Here is a 20404-nt window from a genome sequence, read left to right on the forward strand (position 1 = left end):
TTTATATCTACCCAGAAACGGCGAGAACAAACATGAGTAATTTTAAAGCTGTGAGAAGAAATCCTGACATCGGCTGCGTTGACACGATGGATGCAAAGAATAAATGTCATGCTGCGAGGAGGAATCGAACTGCAGCCTTCTGTGTGGCAATCAAGTACTCTACACCAGAGCTACGCCACGTCACAAAACTACTTTTCAAACAGACCCCGATATTCGTGGTTGCAGTGCTGGCTTTTGAATTTTATAAACATTATATATGCACTCCTACGATAGAGCCGTAACGTCTGGTTAACGTCAATTGTAGTTAGGTGCGATCCGCTGAAGTTGATCCATGTTGCAGTGCCTAGGACAACCATTCTCGCGAGCACCAGCGCCTCGTATCTGCTTACCACTTCTGGCGTTGCTAATATCCACGTTGTTGTTTGTATCAGTATACGCGACTGTAAACAATTGCTTATATAAAACATATGCGGATGTTTAACATATGCCTATGCGTGCATTTGTACATACCTTTAGTGCCACTTTGTCATCTATCACTCAATAAAAAAATTTCAACGCAATCATCTTCCACCCGCATGCATCGGTGTTATGCTTCGCATAACACCGATTGCGAAAGTACGTGGGGTCTGCTGATATTTGTTTTCTTTGGAGAGTGAGCGCGTGCAGAATATAAGTCGGCATATATAATTCACGCCTATCATTTGTTCTTTTTTACACGTATGACGTGCTGGAGGCACCACTTTCCTTAGGTGAATTATCTTCGATGGTGTTGCTGATTGATTGATATGTGGGGTTTAACGTTCCAAAATCACCATATGATTATCAGAGACGCCGTAGTGGAGGGCTCCAGAAATTTCGACCACCTGGGGTTCTTTAACGTGCACCCAAATCTGAGCACACGGGCCTACAACATTTCCGCCTCCATCGAAAATGCAGTGGCCGCAGCCGGGATTCGATCCCGCAACCTGTGAGTCAGCAATGGTGTTGCTGTAATAATTAATCAGTAAACAAAATTGGCACCGTATCTGCATGTTACACCGCAAATGTCGTTGAAAGACGATAGTCTCGCGTCTGGAGAGAGTGAACAAAACGTTTATTTATGTTCTGTGCAAGAAAATTGGTAAATGGTATTCTGGAGGCACTGTGTTAGAGTGCCTCGAGCGTGCAGTGGAGCCGAACGAGCGGAACTTCACACGCGAGACATGAGCGCTATCTGGCAGATATCCGGGAAAGCGGGGAGCGCGCCGTGCGCGCCCGTCTCTGAGGTGACAAGGTGTAGGACGCAAGGCGACGGGTAGGTGCCACCACCGTGTCCTCTTAGCAAAGCGTTGAAAACGCCGTTTCGTGCAAACGTTGCATGGCCACCGCAGCATCATAAAAGCTACGATCCTTAAAATAACTTATGTATGCCTTTTTATATAGTAATAAATACACATACATAATATTGACTTATTGTTATGGTGCCTCAGATATGCGCAATAATTGGTTTTTAATTGACAATCGCGCAAGTATGAACGCTGAACCTTGAGCAATATTGGTGGGCACTGCGGATAGGGTCGGCCGTTTGGAAAATTGTTTGGTCACTTTGGTGCCATTTAGGGTACCGTTAAGGGTGGACAAATAGACAGACAGACCAAAATTTTTGCGTCGATGGTCCCCAAAAAAGACTATCGTCTTTAAAAATATCGTATTTTACGCACCAGAACCATGGAGAAACATGCAAGACCGACAGCAAAATTGTAAGTGCTGCCGTGATGTGGAAGTCTGGATTGGTATTGACAACCTGAAAACCAGCTGCACAGGCTTGTGTATTTCGCCTGGGGGGAAGAGCGGCATGCCGCAGCAGGAAACGGAACCCGCGGCTCATTTGCGTTTGCAATCTGAAAGTCGTCGTGATGGGGCAACATTACCATCGTTCGTGCTGCAAACTGCTGCTGCTCAGACTAATTAGTATCAGTGAATCGGTGTTAAATAATACGAAAATGTGTTATAGGTAGCTTCCATTCACGTCTCCATGGTTGTCATCTTTGAGAACTAGCGCACCGAGCAACTACGTTTACAAGAAACCCGACATTGCAACAAGCGTAACTTCAGCGATGCGATGAATACCTTAGTGACAATCCATGGTTCAGTAAGAAATTGCCCGCTCTCCACAACTGTGAAACAATCCGCGCGCGATGTGAAGAACTGAAACATGGTTGCACACACACATTCATGATAGTGAAATCTTCGACGTGTCCTGTTTTAACATTTATCGCTGCGATCGCACCTTGCGTCAAGGCGGTGGCGTATTACTTGCTGTAAAAAAGTCTTATCCATCTCACTTAATTCACGTTCACACTGATTTAGAATCTGTATGGTCTTGCGTTGACATTGGGCACCGGAAATTTGTTATGGGTGTTTGTTACCGTCCACCTTCATATCCCCCAACGTTTGTGTCTGAACTACACGATGCGCTGAATATTGTTTCTACACGACACCCCACTGCTCCTATATTCCTTATGGGTGATTTTAACTTCCCACATATTTCTTGGTCCTCGGAAACCCCCGCATCCAAACCACCTTCATCTCCAACAACAGAATTTCTCAATCTTTGTTCATTATTTTCTTTTTCCCAGCTCGTTTCCGAACCGACTAGAACCACGCAAGAGACCGCGAACATACTAGATTTTATATTAACTACGCACGCTAATTTTGCTTCCCCGATTTCATACTTACCCGGTCTGAGCGACCACTCGCTCCTTTCATTTAATATAAACGTTCCACTAAGCAAGGCTACGACCTCAACTAAGCAAATTCGCGACTACTCAAGAGCAGACTTTGAAACTATTAACAACGAACTAGCTTGCTTTCTGGACATTTTCTTGTTGCATTTTGATACGCGTACCGTTCAAGAAAACTGGAACCTATTTAAAAATAAAGTTCATGAACTAACTGATAAATACATCCCTCTGCGCACAATAAATTCTAACCCGGAGGCGCCTTGGTACAACAAGCAGTTAAACAGGCTGTCTAATCGAAAAAAGCGCTGCTATCGTCTGGCTAAAAAATCCCCGAGTGATTACCGATGGAACGCATACACAACCGCCAACAAAGCATACATTGCAGCAGTAAAACTTGCCAAATCACACTTTCTTCAGCGCACCCTTCCTTCTATGCTTATTAACGACCCTAAAAATTTTGGCGTGTGATCACTCCTTCTAAAACGAATAGTATTACAATGACTGGGCCAGATGGTTCCATTATACCCAGTAGCGAATGTTCTTCCCTACTCAATGCAGTTTTTTGCCAGAACTTTGTTGTTTCTTCTAACCCCTCAATACCTGAACTTCAAAACTGTAATTATCTCTCCATGGACCCCATTGTTACTGACCCAGGTGGTGTAAGTAAAATAATCCAGTCACTGAAACCCTCATCGAGCCCCGGTGTTGACCTTATTAATACGAAGTTCTTAAAAAGTACTGTTGTGTATTCCTCTATCATTTTGTGCAAAATATTCCAGCAGACCCTCGACACGAGCATCCTGCCGGCGGATTGGGAAGTTGGGAAGGTGGTGCCACTCCATAAGTCCGGTAACAAACACACGCCTAACGATTTCCGACCCATATCACTAACAAGCATTCCATGCGAAATTCTCGAACATGTAATTTTTTCACATCTGGTCAAATTTCTTGAATTTAACTCTTTCTTCTCACCCACGCAACATGGTTTTCGAAAGAAGTTCTCGTGCGAGACCCAATTGCTTTCATTAACCCACAAGCTACACTTAATTTTAGATCGCCGTTCATCCGCTGATTGTATCTTCCTCGACTTCTCCAAGGCTTTTGACAAAATGTCTCACAAACTACTCCTTTACAAACTAAGCAAGTTAAATCTAGATCCTAAGTTGTTTGCATGGATTGAGTATTTCCTTTCTAATCGTTTCCAGTTCGTCACAGCCAATAACTATGACTCTCCCCCCAGTTCTGTTCATTCCGGCGTTCCCCAGGGCTCTGTCTTGGGACCACTTTTGTTTTTGATATACGTTAATGACCTACCTAGCTGTGTTCTCTCTAATATTCACTTGTTTGCAGATGACTGTGTTATTTTTCGAGAAATTAACAACGATAACGACGTTACGGCACTGCAATCGGACATTAATGCAATTTCTAACTGGTGTGAGCAATGGTTAATGGAACTTAATACAACTAAATGCAAAGTCTTACGCATTTCAAGAACAGCCCTTTCGACGGGTTCCTATTACCTTAACAACACACTTCTTGAACCTGTGACGTCGTACCGATACCTGGGAATTCACATAACAACTGATCTTACCTGGTCGCTTCATATTAATACCGTTATTAATAATGCTAATCGCCTGCTTGGCTACCTTCGCCGCAACTTCTTTTCTGCACCTACCTCTTTAAAAACACTTTTGTATAAATCATTGGTTCGTTCTAAACTCGAATATGCATCATCCATTTGGGACCCGAGCCATGACTATCTGGTGACATCACTTGAGCTCGTGCAGAACAACGCAGCACGTTTCATTCTCGGTAATTTCACCCGTGCGGCAAGTGTCACGTCCATGAAAAACTTGCTTCAATTACCCACTCTAACTTCGCGCCGCGAACACTCTCGCCTCTGTCTCTTTCACAAAATTTACTACCATAATTCGCCCCTATTCAGTGAGTTAATTACTCCTCCTTCATATATTTCTTCTCGTATGGATCACCGACACAAAGTAGGAACAATACCATGCAACACCAATGCCTTCTTTCAGTCATTTATTCCTCGGACGTCACAAGATTGGAACCGCCTTCCCGGACTGACCGCCGCAATCGAAGACAACCATCAGTTTCGTGCAGCACTAGCTAACATTGTATGATTAGGGCCCATGTATTTTTGTACTTATCTGCTTACTACTTTTGTTGCTGCTTTTTAGTTTTTTGTATAACCTTCTAACCCACTCCCCTCTTGAGCCTTGAGGGTACAAATAAATAAATAAATAAAAAAATGAAGTCACCGTGGTCGCCATGTTTGAATATTAGATCATTGAGATGCTGCGTCTGTGATACCACATGGAAGGTATCGTTGAAGCAATACTTTTTTGCAGACTAGTTGGTTCATACTTGAAAAATTGATTTGCTGCACAAACTTGAAGGAAAACAAGGGAGACAGGAAAGGGCGCAGACTACCAACTGTTTATTGACGTTCATTGACGCATGCTACGCTGTGCTTCCACGATGCGCACAACACTAAAGATGTCGCAAACAAAGCCGTTCCAAAACAAAACAATTCAAAAGTGACTGCCACGAGCACTAGCTAAAATCTGTGCCGAAGAAAGGCTTGTTGCCTTTTGATAGCGCGCACTCGAAGTTGATTAAGAGGGGCATTCTGTTGTCAGCTTGTGAGGCAGCCCTCGACAAGTCTTGCCCTCATCTCATGTTTGAAAGGCCCCGCTGCGGTGGTCTAGTGGCTAAGGTACTCGGCTACTGACCCGCAGGTCGCGGGTTCGAATCCCGGCTGCGGCGGCTGCATTTTCGATGGAGGCGGAAATGTTGTAGGCCCGTGTGCTCAGATTTGAGTGCACGTTAAAGAACCCCAGGTGGTCAAAATTTCCGGGAGCCCTCCACTGCGGCGTCTCTCATAATCATATGGTGGTTTTCGGACGTTAAACCCCGCATATCAATCAATCTCATGTTTGAAAGCTTCTAGAATCAGGTATAGCTCGCCTGGGCGTGGCTGGATACCCGGCACAGATTTTAGCTAGTGCTTGCGAATGCCTTCTTAAAAAATACAAGGGCGGGGTTCCAAGCGTCGGAGGAAGGAATAGGCGGCCTATTTATGTTATGCCGTACTTACATAGTATTTCCCACAATGTAAAAAAGGTGGCTAATAGGTATGGTGTTGATGTACTGTTTTCAGTGCCCACAAAGTTAGGTCAGATATGTTCGTTAATGACTAAACAGAAGAATGCAAAATGCCCAAAAAAGCATGCGAATCTGTTCAATAGGTGTGTATTTGCTGTTGTATATATGATCCCTTTGTCGTGTGGGAGGGTGTACATAAGGCAGACAAGGCGTTGCCTCAACGAACGCTTGCGTGAGCACTGTCTGGCCGTAAAAGAAAAAAAATTGTGGTCATTTAGATTTCCACTGTTGGACATGCGGTTGCACCCCCCGGTTTAAGAATGCGTCAGTCATGGCTAAGGCACGTGAAAAGACCGAAAGGGAGATTATCGAAGCGTACTATATCAGGCAATTTAATGACAAGTGCATAAGCACGCCATCAATGTCACTTTTGGACAGGGAAATGGTCTTCCTACATGGTCATGTGTAATGTTGTGGGTAACGTCTTGCATTGTGTTCTCTTCTACTTCTCTTCTTTTGTTTTGTTCATGAGTGTTCCTGTTTTATTTCGCATGCGACGCTACGTAATGTTTTGTAAGGGTTTATGTTTGTTATTATATTTTTTTACTCTCTCGGCGTACTGCTTCTTCGGGTTCGCTCACTTGGGGCTGCTTGGAGTGACTAGAAAATTGTCATTTTATTGTTTTATTCGAACTAAGCGCTATTTTAAGTGTTTTTAAACAAAAGTCTCTAGAGTACGTTTCATATTTTCACGCCTTTGTTGATGCTTGGTGCAATAAAAATACCAAAAATACTAAAAGATAGGTTTTAGATTAAATAAGAGCGCACACCTTGGGAATACGCAGTTTAGATTGTGGTGGGTATCACCTTTGTAATTTGCCATTTTCGCATTTGTCATTGTGGTGGCAGTCACTTTTGAATTGTGGTGGTTTTGGGACGTTAAACCCCACATATCAATCAATCAATCACTTTTGAATTGTTTTGTTTTGGGACGGCTTTGTTTGCGGCATCTTTGGTGTTGTGCGCATTGTGGAAGCGCAGCGTAGCATGCGTATATATTGGCTTCAAGAAACGTCAATAAACAGTTGGTAGTCTGCGCTCTTTCCTGTCTCCCTTTTTTTCCTTCAAGATTGTGCAGCAAATCAATTTTTCAAATGGAAGGTATCGATTGTAGCGAAATGGCAGCAGTAAGATCAAGCTGCACGATCAATATAAATTGGTTAGCTACAACTGTCAACTCTCGTAAACTATATGTAGGAACCTATAAAATAGAGTAAATACAGAACCAGACATCAAAGTTTTTAGAGACGGGCTTACGTCTTAAGTGGATCAAACAGTAGCAGTGTGTATTTCAGATGGTTAACGTGCAATCCTCTCTTATGGAGTTACCTAACATTCTATAAGCGTTCCGACTTCAGTGGCAGACCCAAAGGGGGAGGTGGTAGGGGCGATAACCCCCCCCCCCACACACACACACACACACACACCGTAGTCTGTGTCAGCACCCCCCCCCCCCCCCTTTTCACTTCAGTGCTCGTAGTCCACCGCCTATCACCAATTAGGACAAATGAGTGAAACCACACTGAGCACGCAATTACAGTATTTATGCTATGAAGGAATTTTCTGCTATCGTAAAACAAAAAAAAAAAGTCATGTCCGCCCTCCCACTCTAATCTTACCTCAGGCGTGACCCCCCCTCCCTCCTAGAATGAGTGGCTGGATTCACTCCTGTTTAAGTTGTACATGTTATATACAGAGCAGGTTCGGGGGGGGGGGGGGTCATGTGGTGATTCAACTATATGACTCACGTGGCACGAAACGGTTAAAGTTGAAAGCTCATGCCGCTATACCGTCAGCCACCGCGAGAATTAGCTACAGCCCGTTTTTACCGTCACTGCGTCCACCGCTGTATACTGTTCAAGATGAAGGCAAGTTTATTTAATAAAACTAATCAGTCAGGCTTGTGCGCACGTCCTTTCATTTCATTCGCATAATAAAATATTTGGTTACGTCGCCGGAGTGTTGTGCTTTCGGAATCTAATGAACTGTGCCGAGGTTATAGGAGGATTTCTGGAGCAGATACGATGTAGTGCTGCAATTATCATATGATGCAGTGAAATTTAGTATGATCACGTATTTTGTTGCCGGGTGCCCACTATGAATAGAGTAGGCTAGTGTATATAGCGTATAATTTGCGAGGGTAATAAGAATATCTGGATTTAGTACGTCCAAACGCCAGAGTATGATTGCGAGGGGTGTCATACTTTAGGGCTCCGAAAATTTCAACCATCTGATGTTCTTTAACGTGTACACGAGCCTTTAGCATTTCGCCTTTATCGAAGTGCGACCGCCGCGGCTGGCATCGAACCGGCGACCTTTGAGTCGGCAGCATAGCACCGTAACCGATTAGCAACGGCATAGCCTGGGTAACGAGATGACGGAATCGGTCGTAATAATTCCGTTCTGAGCATTCCGTTCATGAACAGTCAATTGTGTAGGACGATGTACAGTGGGTTAACAAAAAACGGTGGGGTGGAGGGAGTGGATTTGGATAGATTGCCACCACGAGGGAGCATGAACATGAGTTTATAAATTCAGGATTGCGTCTGCATTTCACTCCTGTCGAAACATGGTCATGAAACCAAGAGGAGAAACCAGCACCTCGTTACAACTGTGTGTATCACAGAAACTGAGCTAACTGAGAGTCCGCGGCTGGTCAGCTGCATCAAAGATTCATTCATGAATGGTCAATTCTCTTCTTTCTTTTATTTATTTGGATAAATGAAAGCCTACGGTCCGATCTCGGCCACGGCGGACGTGTCTCGATTTCGGGGAAGTAAAGAAAAAAAAGTGCCCGTGCACTCACGTTTACGTGCACGTTAAACATCCCCATACAGCTGGTCAAAATTAATCTTGCTTCCTCCACTACGACATGCGTAATAATCGCATCGTGCAAGGGAAGCCCAAGAACTTAATGAGGAACGGCCGTTTAAAAGGTGCTTACTGGGGCAAGAAACGAACGGGAAATGTCCTGTCCTCTGATACCGCGTCACGGTGAACTCGTTCAACAAGTTTCCACACATTTGTAATCTCACATCGGCCGCACAAAGACAACATTGGGTAAACTGGATGGCTGTACGATGGGATGAGTGAAGGGAGCACACCGCTCGTCAGCGCTTTATCTTTTCTTATCCGTTCGATTCTAGTCGTTTATCGCTACCACTCGCTGCGGATGGGATTCACAAACTGTAGTGGAGAACGCTGCAATAAACTCCGTAGCTCTTTTCTTTTCAAACTTTGTTTTATTTTTAATAATATATGGGGCTTTACGTCCTAAAACCGTGATATGATTATCAGGGACGCCATGGCAGAGGGCTCCGGAAATTTCGACCCCCTGCGGTTCCTAACGTTTACCAAAGTCTAAACGCACGCGCCTATGGAATCTCGCTCCCATTGAATGCGGCAGCCGCGTGCGGGGTTCGCTCCCCCACATTCGGGTTCAGCACTCGATCTTCATAAACGTTAGACCATGTGCCACAATGGTAATAATCAGCTAGAGTGCAAATCAGCGAAGCAAGTGACATTACTGCAGTGACTACTTCATTAGCCGTTTCAGTGTGCTTACTGGATAATTCATTACATTTTATTGGTCACACTGATAACATTCAAATTAGTCAATAACATTTAAGGCAGTCGTGCCAACAAGGACGCACTTTTTTTTAGGGGCGAAGCTTCTTAAAGTGTCACCCGTTCGTCCCTCGTAGTAATAATAGCAGAAGTCGTAGTGTGTAACCAGTCTTGGATTTTGACCTCAAAGATGGTGCCGGTGGGAGATTTCTTCTGTGCGTTGTTGAACAATAAAAAAATCGCAGCGTACACGTTAACTAAAAGCCGAATTCTCCTGTCTCTCATTACCCCTTAGCAGTTATTGTCATGTACATTAAGCACTATCTGACTAGCACTATCTATGGACATTGCGCACTATCTACGGACGAACGAACGGATGGACGCATGGACGGACTCAGGAGTGGATGCATGGATGAAAGCAGGGACGGACGCACAGATGGACGTGCGGACGCACGAACAGGCGCACGCTCGGACGGGCGAGTGGACGCACGGGCGGCCACACAGACGCACGCATGGACGTACTCAAGCAAGAACGAATGGACGGACGGATGCTTCGCCCCACTCTCCATCATTCACTCTGTGGATATGTTGCCATTTTTTTTTTTCAAGAGGATGAAGAAAAGAAAGAATGTCACTTTTTTGTATATGCGCACGTTTATCTTGGACAATGAGACTTCTGACCCCGTCTTGTATGCACTTAATCAGATCAGGTCTCGCTAAACTGATTGATATATAGCGAGGAAAACGGACATTTATCGTCTGATTTCCTAGACAGAGTCAGTGGTTAAACAGGCTAGCTGTGATATTTTCTGATTTGCCGCGCGGGAACGGGCAGCGTTATATACGTCATTTCAGGTATTAAGCGCTTTGAGGAACGGCTGAGGATGCGGATTTTGCGTTTCCATGAAAGCTGCATGCGCTAAAACTATTTGTTCACTCCGAAACTAAAAGGCAACTTAAAAAGTGTAGCTTGACTCGAAGTCATTCTATGATATGCCAATAATTGTTTGGTAGGTAGCATCAGGGCCTTCTATTAGTTCACATAATTTTATGCCATCTCAATGACAAAAGGAAACCGAGCAATGCGGGCTGAAAATGCGCACCAAGTGAAATCTTGGTAGCCCGAATACGTTCGTACAAAGTGAAACTGCGAATGGGAATGCGTGCGTGGCTTGAGACGTGCAGAACGCTCGTCGAATCGCTCATCAAGAATAACATCACTTTGGTTCAAAGGGCAGAACGTCGAAAGATATAGCTATCGCGCGATATTGCACGTAGCAAACTACTACAAAACGTCCCACTCTGAATCGTCTAGGGTGGTTATCAGCCTATAGTAGCTCGTGAGCTACTATATAGCTACTATGTTATATACTATACATGCGCTACTCCACTTTTTTTTCTTTGTTGGGGGGGGGGGGGGGTCACCACCATACCTTTACATGTCATCGCCTTTGGCAGCGGTCACACACAAAAAAAATCATAAATCAAACTTTCACGAAGTACATGGTTTACTTCCAGTAGACGCAAATTACACGTTTACCGTAGCTGCAATAAGTTGCGCATAAGCACTGAAGTCAAGCGCCTTACAATGTTGTTAACTAACGGGTTTGTGCATACGCAGTCAACGTTCAAGAGTTCTCCTGTCTTGTGCTCGGCCTAGTCGCGGGATCGAATCCCGGCCGGAGCGCTCAACTATACGGCGTCACCATCGTAGTGATATGACAGTTTTAGGTCGTATAAAACCTCATTATTTGTTCTTATTAGGGGTTTTTGCTGATGTTCGCTGTGCTACTCTGAAAAATCATTAAAGTTGCGAGGCAGACATTACGCGCCTTCTCCTTCGACTTATTGCAGGCGGCAATGACCTCCCTAACAACCTTATACGGTGCGTGATCTGATTCCAACCGGAATTCCTTCCGCCAACCCCCGCCAGCATTTCCTACGTCGTGAATATATACCTCCGCTACGTCTCGCTTCACTTTGTCATGCACACACTTGCTATAAGATATTGTCGCGTTGTGCAAGAACAGTTTACAACTGGACTTCACGTTACTATAGCAGCTGATTGAGGATGAACAGCTGCGCACTAGCGCAGGCAGAATCAGTCAATATGTCACAGTTTTACAGAAATAAGAATTAACTAAATTAAAGTGACCGTAGTGGTGGACAACCACTACAGTCACTTTTCGCATAGTTCGTCAATGGCGTAACTGTGCTTTTCAGCTTTTAAAGCCAAGTTCCCTAAGTGTGGCAAAAAAAAAAAAAGCGACTGGTTTGCTCAATTGGCCTCTATTATTTATTATCATTCTTATTATCATGTTTTGCAATGACCAGGACCAAATGACAGAAGCTGCGATGTTGAAGACATTAAATACAAATGTTTTATTTCATTCATATTACTGCGCATGATGCATCTGATAGATTGTTCCAGAACATGAAAAACTGGTAACGTGAGAGCTGTCAGAAACTGGTAAATTATTCCGGTCACGAGCACAATAAAAATTCAAATCTCAAATAAAAATAAATAAGTCGCTTCGCGCTCATTCGTTCACCAGGAAATAAATGTTGAACAGAAACTATGAACTAATCGGGGCCTCTTTTGAATAGCGAATTTTAGATGATACACCAGAGTGAATTCCCGGAGCCCTCCACTACGGCATCTCTCATAATCATATGGTGGTTTTGGGACGTTAAACCCCACATATGAATCAGATAGATTATGCCAGAGAAAGAAAATATTTAACCACCTTGCCACAAACGATCTTTTTGATGATTTGTTTGATTTGTGGGGTTTAACGTCCGAAAACAAACGACATTTTTCCAATAAAAGAAGTATCTTATCTGGTTTCTTTGAACTTATGATAGAGTTTCTCATAATCGTATCATAGTTTTGTGGCATTAAACCCGATCAATTATTTTTAATTGTTCGTTCGATCTTGAGTATTGTTGTATTTTCATCTTTGGCTCTTCCATTACTGTCATACATATTTTAAACAACGCATGTACTAGACACCTTGGAATATTTGCATGAATCACCACATTATCTCTTAGTCATCTTGCAATGGCAGTGGTATTGACTGAGAAAACCAGTACGCGTAATATGAGTCAACACATATCAAGCACGCGTGAAACGAAACCGACGCTCACCAAGTGGCTACGGCTTGGCTTCTGAACCAATCAATGACTTGACGCTTTTTTTTTTTTTTGGTTCCTGCATTGGTGTATGCTCAAGCGCAACTTAGCAGTTTAGGTGGGTTAACACATTTGATTTGGCCTGTGGCGGCTCATCTTGTGTCTCGTCGTGTTCTGTAAGCAAGCTGCTGCTGCATTTCTTATGGTATTTGCCTGTTCGCGTCAGAACATAACCCAAGTGTAACAGTAGCATTGTTCTGCGCGCGCGATCTTTCTGGCGCCACAAATTAAGCAGTCCGCGCGTTCCCCCAGCCGGCCGGCCTGCGCGGGCTTTTTCAATGCTATCTCTTCTCGCAGGCCATACTGCGCACGGGTGCGTCAGCAGCATCTACGCAAACAAGCACGGTTCCTGCCTGTCTGGGGAGAGAGTGAAGGCTCCCCGCCCCTTCGGCCATGGATCCGATAAGGCAGCCGCGACGTACTACAAGCCGAGCATCCACAACCCGGCCTTCCGCTCGAACATGCCGCACTTGCTGTCCGCCCAGCCTGGGACTCTCGAAGGGCGAGCGAAACGTCAACGCCGGCCGAGCTGTGCGCTTACACGAGCAAACATGAGCGCCCAACTTCAGACAGCGTACGTAAAGTAGTGCTGCCTTAGACCTGTGCAATGCGGGGAGCAACCGCGAGTTGATGCTAATTCGACATTTCGTTCGTTTTCTGCGCAGGGACCTAAAAGTGATTATCCTGGGAGAGTCGAATGTCGGCAAAACGTGCCTCCTCGTTCGATACCTCGAGAAGCGGTTTGAAGAGTTTCCCAAAGTAAGTGCTGGATCGTGCTTCCGCCTTCGTTTGTGACATGTCCCCGTGCTTGGCGCCTCCGTGTTACCGCTTGCCACTTTTCACTGCTACCTTCCCGCTTAGCTTTGCCCGAATTTTAAAACTTGTACGCATTACAGCGTGCTCCGTTACGAGGCCAGTATGCGGGTCACGGCCTGCCGCCTTATCTCCGGCTTTACGTTCGTCAACACAAACCCAGGTTTCGGGATGTGCAGCCTGCTTAACGCTTGCTCATTTGCGCCCACTCCGATAGCGCAAGTGTTATTGTAGGTCTTGCACAATAATGCCCCGAAGATACACATTTTAAGTGCAATATACTGGGCGTGGGAACATTCAGGATTATATGTATCTTACATTTACCTGCACAAGTGTTTTATTAAGCTTATGTACTAGGCTATAGCAAGCCAAATGTACGTGTCCACTCTAATTTCTTTTATCACAGGGCTAAAAGAAATGAATGTCACATAAATGCTTACAGGTTACAAAGTGCACTTATCCAAATGAAAGCTTTTTCATTGAACAAAATCTGCCTTTTTCACCATGTTCTATAGACTACTGCTAGATTTTTCCTTTCAGTACAGCTTGTACACTGCAGTAACTGTAGCTACCAGCTTATCGTCACAGCTGGCTGGGAATCCAGCAGTCTGAAATGTGAGGATCCATTGCTGGGCCTGTTCTAAATGTATAAGAGTTGGTCAGCTTGAGCAGCTTTAACTGGTGTGAGCGCAATTCCATCGGCTGTCACACTAATCATTTGCACACTCTGTTTGTGCAGGCTACCCTCGGTGCGGCATTCACGTTGAAAATGAGGGGGAAACACAATATTGCAATATGGGTAAGGATTCCTCTTTTATACTGTTTTTTTTTTTCAGCATAAATTCATTGCTTTTGTTTTCACATAGGATTCACAGCTTGAGAGTAAGCGCTGTCACGGTGAATGCTATACACATCTTGCATATTGTTGTTGCAAACTTCATTTGCCGGTAATCTCTGAGAACATTTGTTTTCCTTTTGGCTACAAAGATGAGGCAGCTGAAGTGCTATCTAAAGAATAGATAGCATGAGATAAGGATTGTGCTAGTCGATACAGGGTTAGTCGCATTTGTGCTACATGCTTAAGGCTGGTCTGCCTTGGGTGCCCAGTTCTTGTTTATTAACATGTGCACATTTCATTTTCACCCCAGGATACAGCGGGGCAAGAACGCTATCTTGGCCTGAGCATTTTCTACTGCAGAAATGCGGACGTCGCAATCATGGCCTATGACGTCACAAGTCGAGAAAGCTTCAAGGCATTAATGTAAGTGCAGTGCTCATGAGCATTTATTCATTAGGTGGGTAGAGTTAAAGAGGGCAGCAATTAATAAATGTTAGCTTAATTTGATGCACTTTCAATTGCAAAGTGAATGGTAAATAGTGCATCGATTGTTTCTGGAAAAAAAAATTTGAGAACTCTTTAGTTCATGATCACAGGCTCTATTATTAAAAATGGAACTTCCATCAACTTCATGATGAATGTTCAAAGCTGTAACATCATATTGCTGAATTGTAATAATTGCCACCATCATTGCCACCACCAATATCACCTTGTGAATTTTGTGGCTTATGCATTGTCTTCTCAGCAAGAGTGCCATTCTCAGTATATTGTGGAATACAACTGAAGTCATTTTTCTGATTAATATCCATTCAAGCTTTAGGGCTGTGTTCTCTTTAGCTGCACTTCAAGATTTAAGCATTTTCAGTCGTCACAGTCACTTGGCATCTATAATATTGTACTGCTTGGTATGTAGTAGAAGTCATCAGCAAAGAACTCTGACAGCCTCATTGGGAACAACTGATACTATATTTACTGGAATTCAACACAAGTTTTATTGTCAGAATCCAGAGACCTGTAGCCGACCCTTGCATTACAATTTAATAGCAAAATCCGAGCAGTATAGGGAGTGGAGTGATGCACACAATTATTTTTTTTCTTTCAGGACACAATAAATAGGCACCTGTCATGTCACAATTGTGGTTACAGTTGAGTAAATACAGTGTGTTGTTTTATTAATTTAAATTTAAATTTACACCTATTTTAACATTGCCTCACAGGAATCAATTGGAATGCATTCAAAGCAAATTAACATTAGTCCTTAGTTGGGTGACAGCGTTTGTGCAAGTTCAGTGTGGTGTTCACTAGGGTAGTCGTTTTGGCTTTTTGGTTTAGCATGACACAGGGTGAAAGTGAATAAGATGAGGACATAGAAGTGGGTCAAGTCTCTTCCCTGTCTTCGTCTTGTATGCTTTCACCCTGTTTCACTGCTATGGCTGATGTAACATGGCACTGCCTGCAGATTAGATCCATAGCACTAAAGATGATTAAGAAAACACAATGAGTGCAAACTCTCAACTACTTCATTTAAAAACGAACGTGCACCTCAGTACTTCATTGTCACAAATGCACCTGGCAATGACATTGAACAAATAAACATGTAGGAAAACGGATGGCGTGAGCTCGCTGTCATATTTATTAGGGGTTTCTGATTATTCCGAATTTCGAATGTTTTTATAAGAGTGCCTGCTATTCGATTAGATTTGCATTAGAATTTGACTATTTGAACTTGCTGAAGACCAGTACGGTCAATGTCTGATTGGCAGTGGCCCCTTTCAATTTTCAATGCGGTTCACCCGATCATGCAATTATAGTGCGGCATAGTCTCTTCATTTGCAGCTGACAAAGGAGCAACGCTTTTTACTTGTGTTGTTTGTGTCGAGAGCAAAGCATGTGCGTGCAGGCGCTGTGCTGAGCTGTAGCTGAGCGAGGAATGCACATGCAACAACTGCCAGGCCAAAACTGTATCACCGCAGTGCCAAGAAACAAGGGGCAGTTTCGTAGGTGTGAGATGGAATAGAAACTGACGTGGACTTAAATACTGTTTGTTGAGACCTGATTTAGACCAATTGACGAGCTGCATCAAGTCGCCAATTACCGACTTTGTGTCACTGCACGTGGAAGGTGGATTGGTCAGGCGTAGGAAAGGAGCACGGTAATTGTTCTTCGAAATCGAGACTGCGCGGCACGCAGCGTTGCAATATTCAGAAAGCCTTATCGCTGCGGTGTACTCTACGGATTGCCGAGCTTGTTTCGTGGGTGTAAGGGAAATTCGGAGCCCGTTGATTGGCCCTTTAATAACCACAAGTTGCTGTACTACATTTTAATCTGGTAGCCCGTGTGATACGAGTTACAAATTGACGCTTCAAAGAGGTGAGCTTTAAAGGAGCAGAGAGACTTGGTGAAAGTGTGTCATTGCTTGGGCATGATACTGTTGCACCTTAAATGTGGTGCTGTCTTGTGCAGTGTGTACAGGGGCAGCGAAGCGCACCGTTTGAGCGTGCATTTTCTGTGCACACTTCTTTCTTTGTGAACCAAAGGCACTTATCGTATACTATACCCAGCCTCTTATAGCCACGCATACTTGAAGCTCAAAATGCAGGATAGGAGCACATAGCCTTCAATGCAGAAGCACATGGCTCTGACTGCACTCACAGTCCTCAACAGTTGGAATAGAGCACGGTCAATATGTTTCCCATTCAGGCGAGGGCATACAGATGTTGAAAGGTTGAGCATACCTCTGATGGCTTTTAAAAAATAGTTCGTCCAAATTAAGGCACCAAGATTCTTTGCACGTTTTCACGATGCAGAAAATTGGCCATCAGCTTCTTCTGGCAGCTATGCAATTCAGGTGGATAACCTGAACCACCTCTGGTGGGGTGATTGATTACTTTTGTATTGCAGCACTGCTCGTCATTGCTTGAATACACCATAATAGACAATGGGAACTTCTACCAGCTTCATAAATGAGCATTTTTGTAGCGTGCGGTTGGTCAAGGACAGTGTGCGCCTCATTAAACGGCTATGTATATGCGAACTTCAATCAGCTGCATGCCATAAAAGGTTTGCACATTCATAAACGGCTACAATATCTTGGCCCTGGTTACGGCAGGTACTGTCGGCGTCTTGTAGCATTCATCTCTCCTCAATGTCCCAAGACATTTGCGCTCCTCTTCGGATACCAATATTATGTTGGACTGTGAACTAAGCTTTAGACAGCGCAGTCAGCATGCCTGGTGCCCTTGGCTTCTACTTGCGTTACAGCACTTGTTGCACATTCGAACAATGAGATAAAAAACACCTCTCGGTCTTCTTTGACCCCACTGTTTGTGGGGTCAGCTGGAATCTGATGTGCATCGATCTGAAAAACACTACCGGCATTCACATACCAATGCATTTCCTATCTTAATGGCATTGTACTGAATCTCCGTTGGTCATTTTTTGCAGGACAAGGTACGTCCAGTTACTCAGCATGGTGGACGACTTCGCATTGAAAGTGGTCGTTGGGACCAAGATTGACCTGCTAGGCACAAAAAAACGACAGGTGAGAATGCCTTTTATATACATACTTTAAAGCATAGCTGGCTATTGGTGCATGTCAGGAAACTACAGTGGTTAGGAAGCATTTCTATATTTTTGTGAAAATACAGTCGATCTTGGATATATCGAACTCGAAGGGTATCGCGAAATAGTTTGATATATCGAGGATTCGAAATACAAAGTATGCATATTTAAGGCCTAAATTGAAGAATTTCAGGCCTCTGAAATCGTTATGAGAGTTAAGATAAGGATTCACTCAAAAACAAGGTGCGTACTGCAGGTTGCCGCACTTTATTTAGTCCGTAAACTTGTCTTGCTCCTTGTGTGCTGTCAAGTTCCAGTCATCCTTAATATCATTGAAGCTTTTCAAATGAATGAACTTTCCTCCTTCGACCACAATATTGGTTAATGCAGAACGCGGATGCAAGCTTTGTAGCGCGTCACAAGCTTGGTTAGCGGCGGCAGTGAAGGCGTTTGCATATTCATCATACATGCACGAGTACACTTCCGCGGCACTTGCAGCCAAAATGTCAGCATCTGTGCAGTCAGAAACGGCAACATCGTCATCTGTACCGATGAAGTCGCTTCTGTCCGAGATGGTGCCAGGAAACACTGATAAGTCACAGAATTCACTGAGTCACCGTATGCTGTTGTTAGCGTTCATGACGCACCCGACATCATCACCCTGCCCGCAAGGAACGTTTACAACACAGTGTTTTACATGACGTCGCTTCAAGCTCCAGTCATAATTTTTATTGCTGCGTCCTGCGTGTCAAGGTTCAGTTCAACTCCCGAATGAGGATTTATCAGGAACGAGGCGAGAAGTGCACAAAACCGCAAGGCGCAAAAGACGCGATGCCAAATTCGTCCAAATTCTCAACGTCGACATGCTGGCGATATCTGTGTCTTAGCTTTGTAGCTGACAGCCGCTGCTTTTAGCGGCTAGCCTCCGAGAAGCGTAGCCTCCGAGATGTGTTTTGAAACCGAAAATACGAAAAATACATGACAAGGTAGCACATCTCGAAGGCCATGCTTTTCAGGCTTGCATGCCATTGTGCACTAACGAGGAAGGGAATGCAAACCACATGCGAACATTGCTCTGAGATCAGAGTCGCTTCCCATTCTCATTTCGGTGCCCTCGGCAATAGGTCTTTTGGAAAACATTATGTCGGCGCGCTAAGACCTGCAGATCGTGCATCAAACGTACAGATGTAGCAAGTGCTGCGCAACGAACCAGAGCAGCGTTCCATATAGCAAATGTCCGGCTGTGTGGGAGTTCGATATATGGGTGCACCGGTCTCGCACTTTTGCATCGGAAGTTCAAGGGGATTTTTCAACTGTTTGATATTGCCAACAATTCTATATATTCGAGTTTGATATATCTGGGAACAATTGTAGTTAATTTAAACACTGAGCATCTACATAGATTTTCGAAAAATTAAAAAAAAGATACAGCATGCTGGATCAACTAATAAAATTCTGGTTCTGTTTGAAACATTTTCACCCTATGCGATTGCTCTATGATAGTTCTCTCTCAAGGCACTTTTTAGCCAAACCTGTCCCATATGCCACTGGTAGCCACATAGCATTATCATGAACCTATCAGCTGAGAGAATGAAATCTCCTGTGACAAAATGACCTGCGTTTGAAGGTGTACTTTCAATTTGACTTTATCCACTGCTTAAACACTGTTCACAGTGACTGTCTTGTGATAAGAATGACACTGGCCGATATGTGCGCTGTTTGTTACTAGTGTGCTTTTAGTTTGGTATTGGCGTACACTGCTGAAGTAATTTTCGGGCCAATATTATCGAAACCAGGAAGTAGAGGAGGCACTTTTATAAAAGCGAATGTTGCTACAATTTGTTGCAAAATACAGTTTTTTTGTTATAACTTCCCTGGGGCAAAATAGAAAAAGGGCATTTTCAATGGTAGAATGTGTGTGCGACTTTTTTAGTCTACTCTAAGCATCATGGATAAGCAGGGCCGCTGCTAATGGAACTGCCACTGCTGCCTCCAGTCAATGGCACACTCCAGTGGAGAAACTGCAGCCCACTTGACTTTATGGGTGACATTAGAGACCTTTGGCAGAAGCTTACCTAATTGATGATTTGAATTAACTTGGGTCAAATTAATGTAAGTGTGGTGTAGCTTGTCGTTATCTGCTGCGGTGTTGCTTGTAATTCTTTGAAATACGGCATGCATGAGTGCCACTGCTCTTGGAAGTTGTATGTTGCGTTTGCTCACCCAACTTTTTTTGTGCAAGTGTCTCGCAATGACTCAGTAGTCGGGGCATGTGCACATAGGGACTATGGGCAAGTTGCAATGCCCAGAAGTATTAGTTAGGTTCTAATGTATTCAGCTGTTGGTGAAACTAGAGGTGAATGCCTGCTTAACAGCTGTGACATAGGTAGGCAACCTAGTCACAGCAATGGCATAGTGCACAGGATAAATAAAGGGACAGGAAGGAAAAGCGTAGTGTGTGTTCATATGTATTTCATTCTTGACTGAGATCAACGCATCCCTGTTTGGTGGGCTCAGATTT

The 20404-nt window shown here is 44.0% G+C and overlaps 1 protein-coding gene across 2 annotated transcripts in view; it reads left to right on the plus strand.

The window, feature by feature from the left end:
- LOC119170645 (ras-related protein Rab-7a) overlaps nt 1-20404 on the plus strand; it is a 47437-nt gene that overhangs the window by 23530 nt on the left and 3503 nt on the right. Inside the window, exons 1-6 of one of the 2 annotated variants that reach the window (XM_075886969.1) lie at nt 12686-12729; nt 12969-13245; nt 13337-13430; nt 14224-14283; nt 14633-14745; nt 17767-17863. In XM_075886969.1, coding sequence (XP_075743084.1) covers nt 13133-13245; nt 13337-13430; nt 14224-14283; nt 14633-14745; nt 17767-17863 — 477 coding nt within the window. In that variant the 5' untranslated portion in view covers nt 12686-12729; nt 12969-13132. Of the gene's footprint in view, nt 1-12685; nt 12730-12968; nt 13246-13336; nt 13431-14223; nt 14284-14632; nt 14746-17766; nt 17864-20404 lie in introns of those variants that run through there. The other variant, XM_075886968.1, reaches the window with a different exon arrangement.

The sequence above is a fragment of the Rhipicephalus microplus genome, chromosome 2, assembly GCF_043290135.1.
Source record: "Rhipicephalus microplus isolate Deutch F79 chromosome 2, USDA_Rmic, whole genome shotgun sequence".
NCBI classification, from domain to species: Eukaryota; Metazoa; Arthropoda; class Arachnida; order Ixodida; family Ixodidae; genus Rhipicephalus; species Rhipicephalus microplus.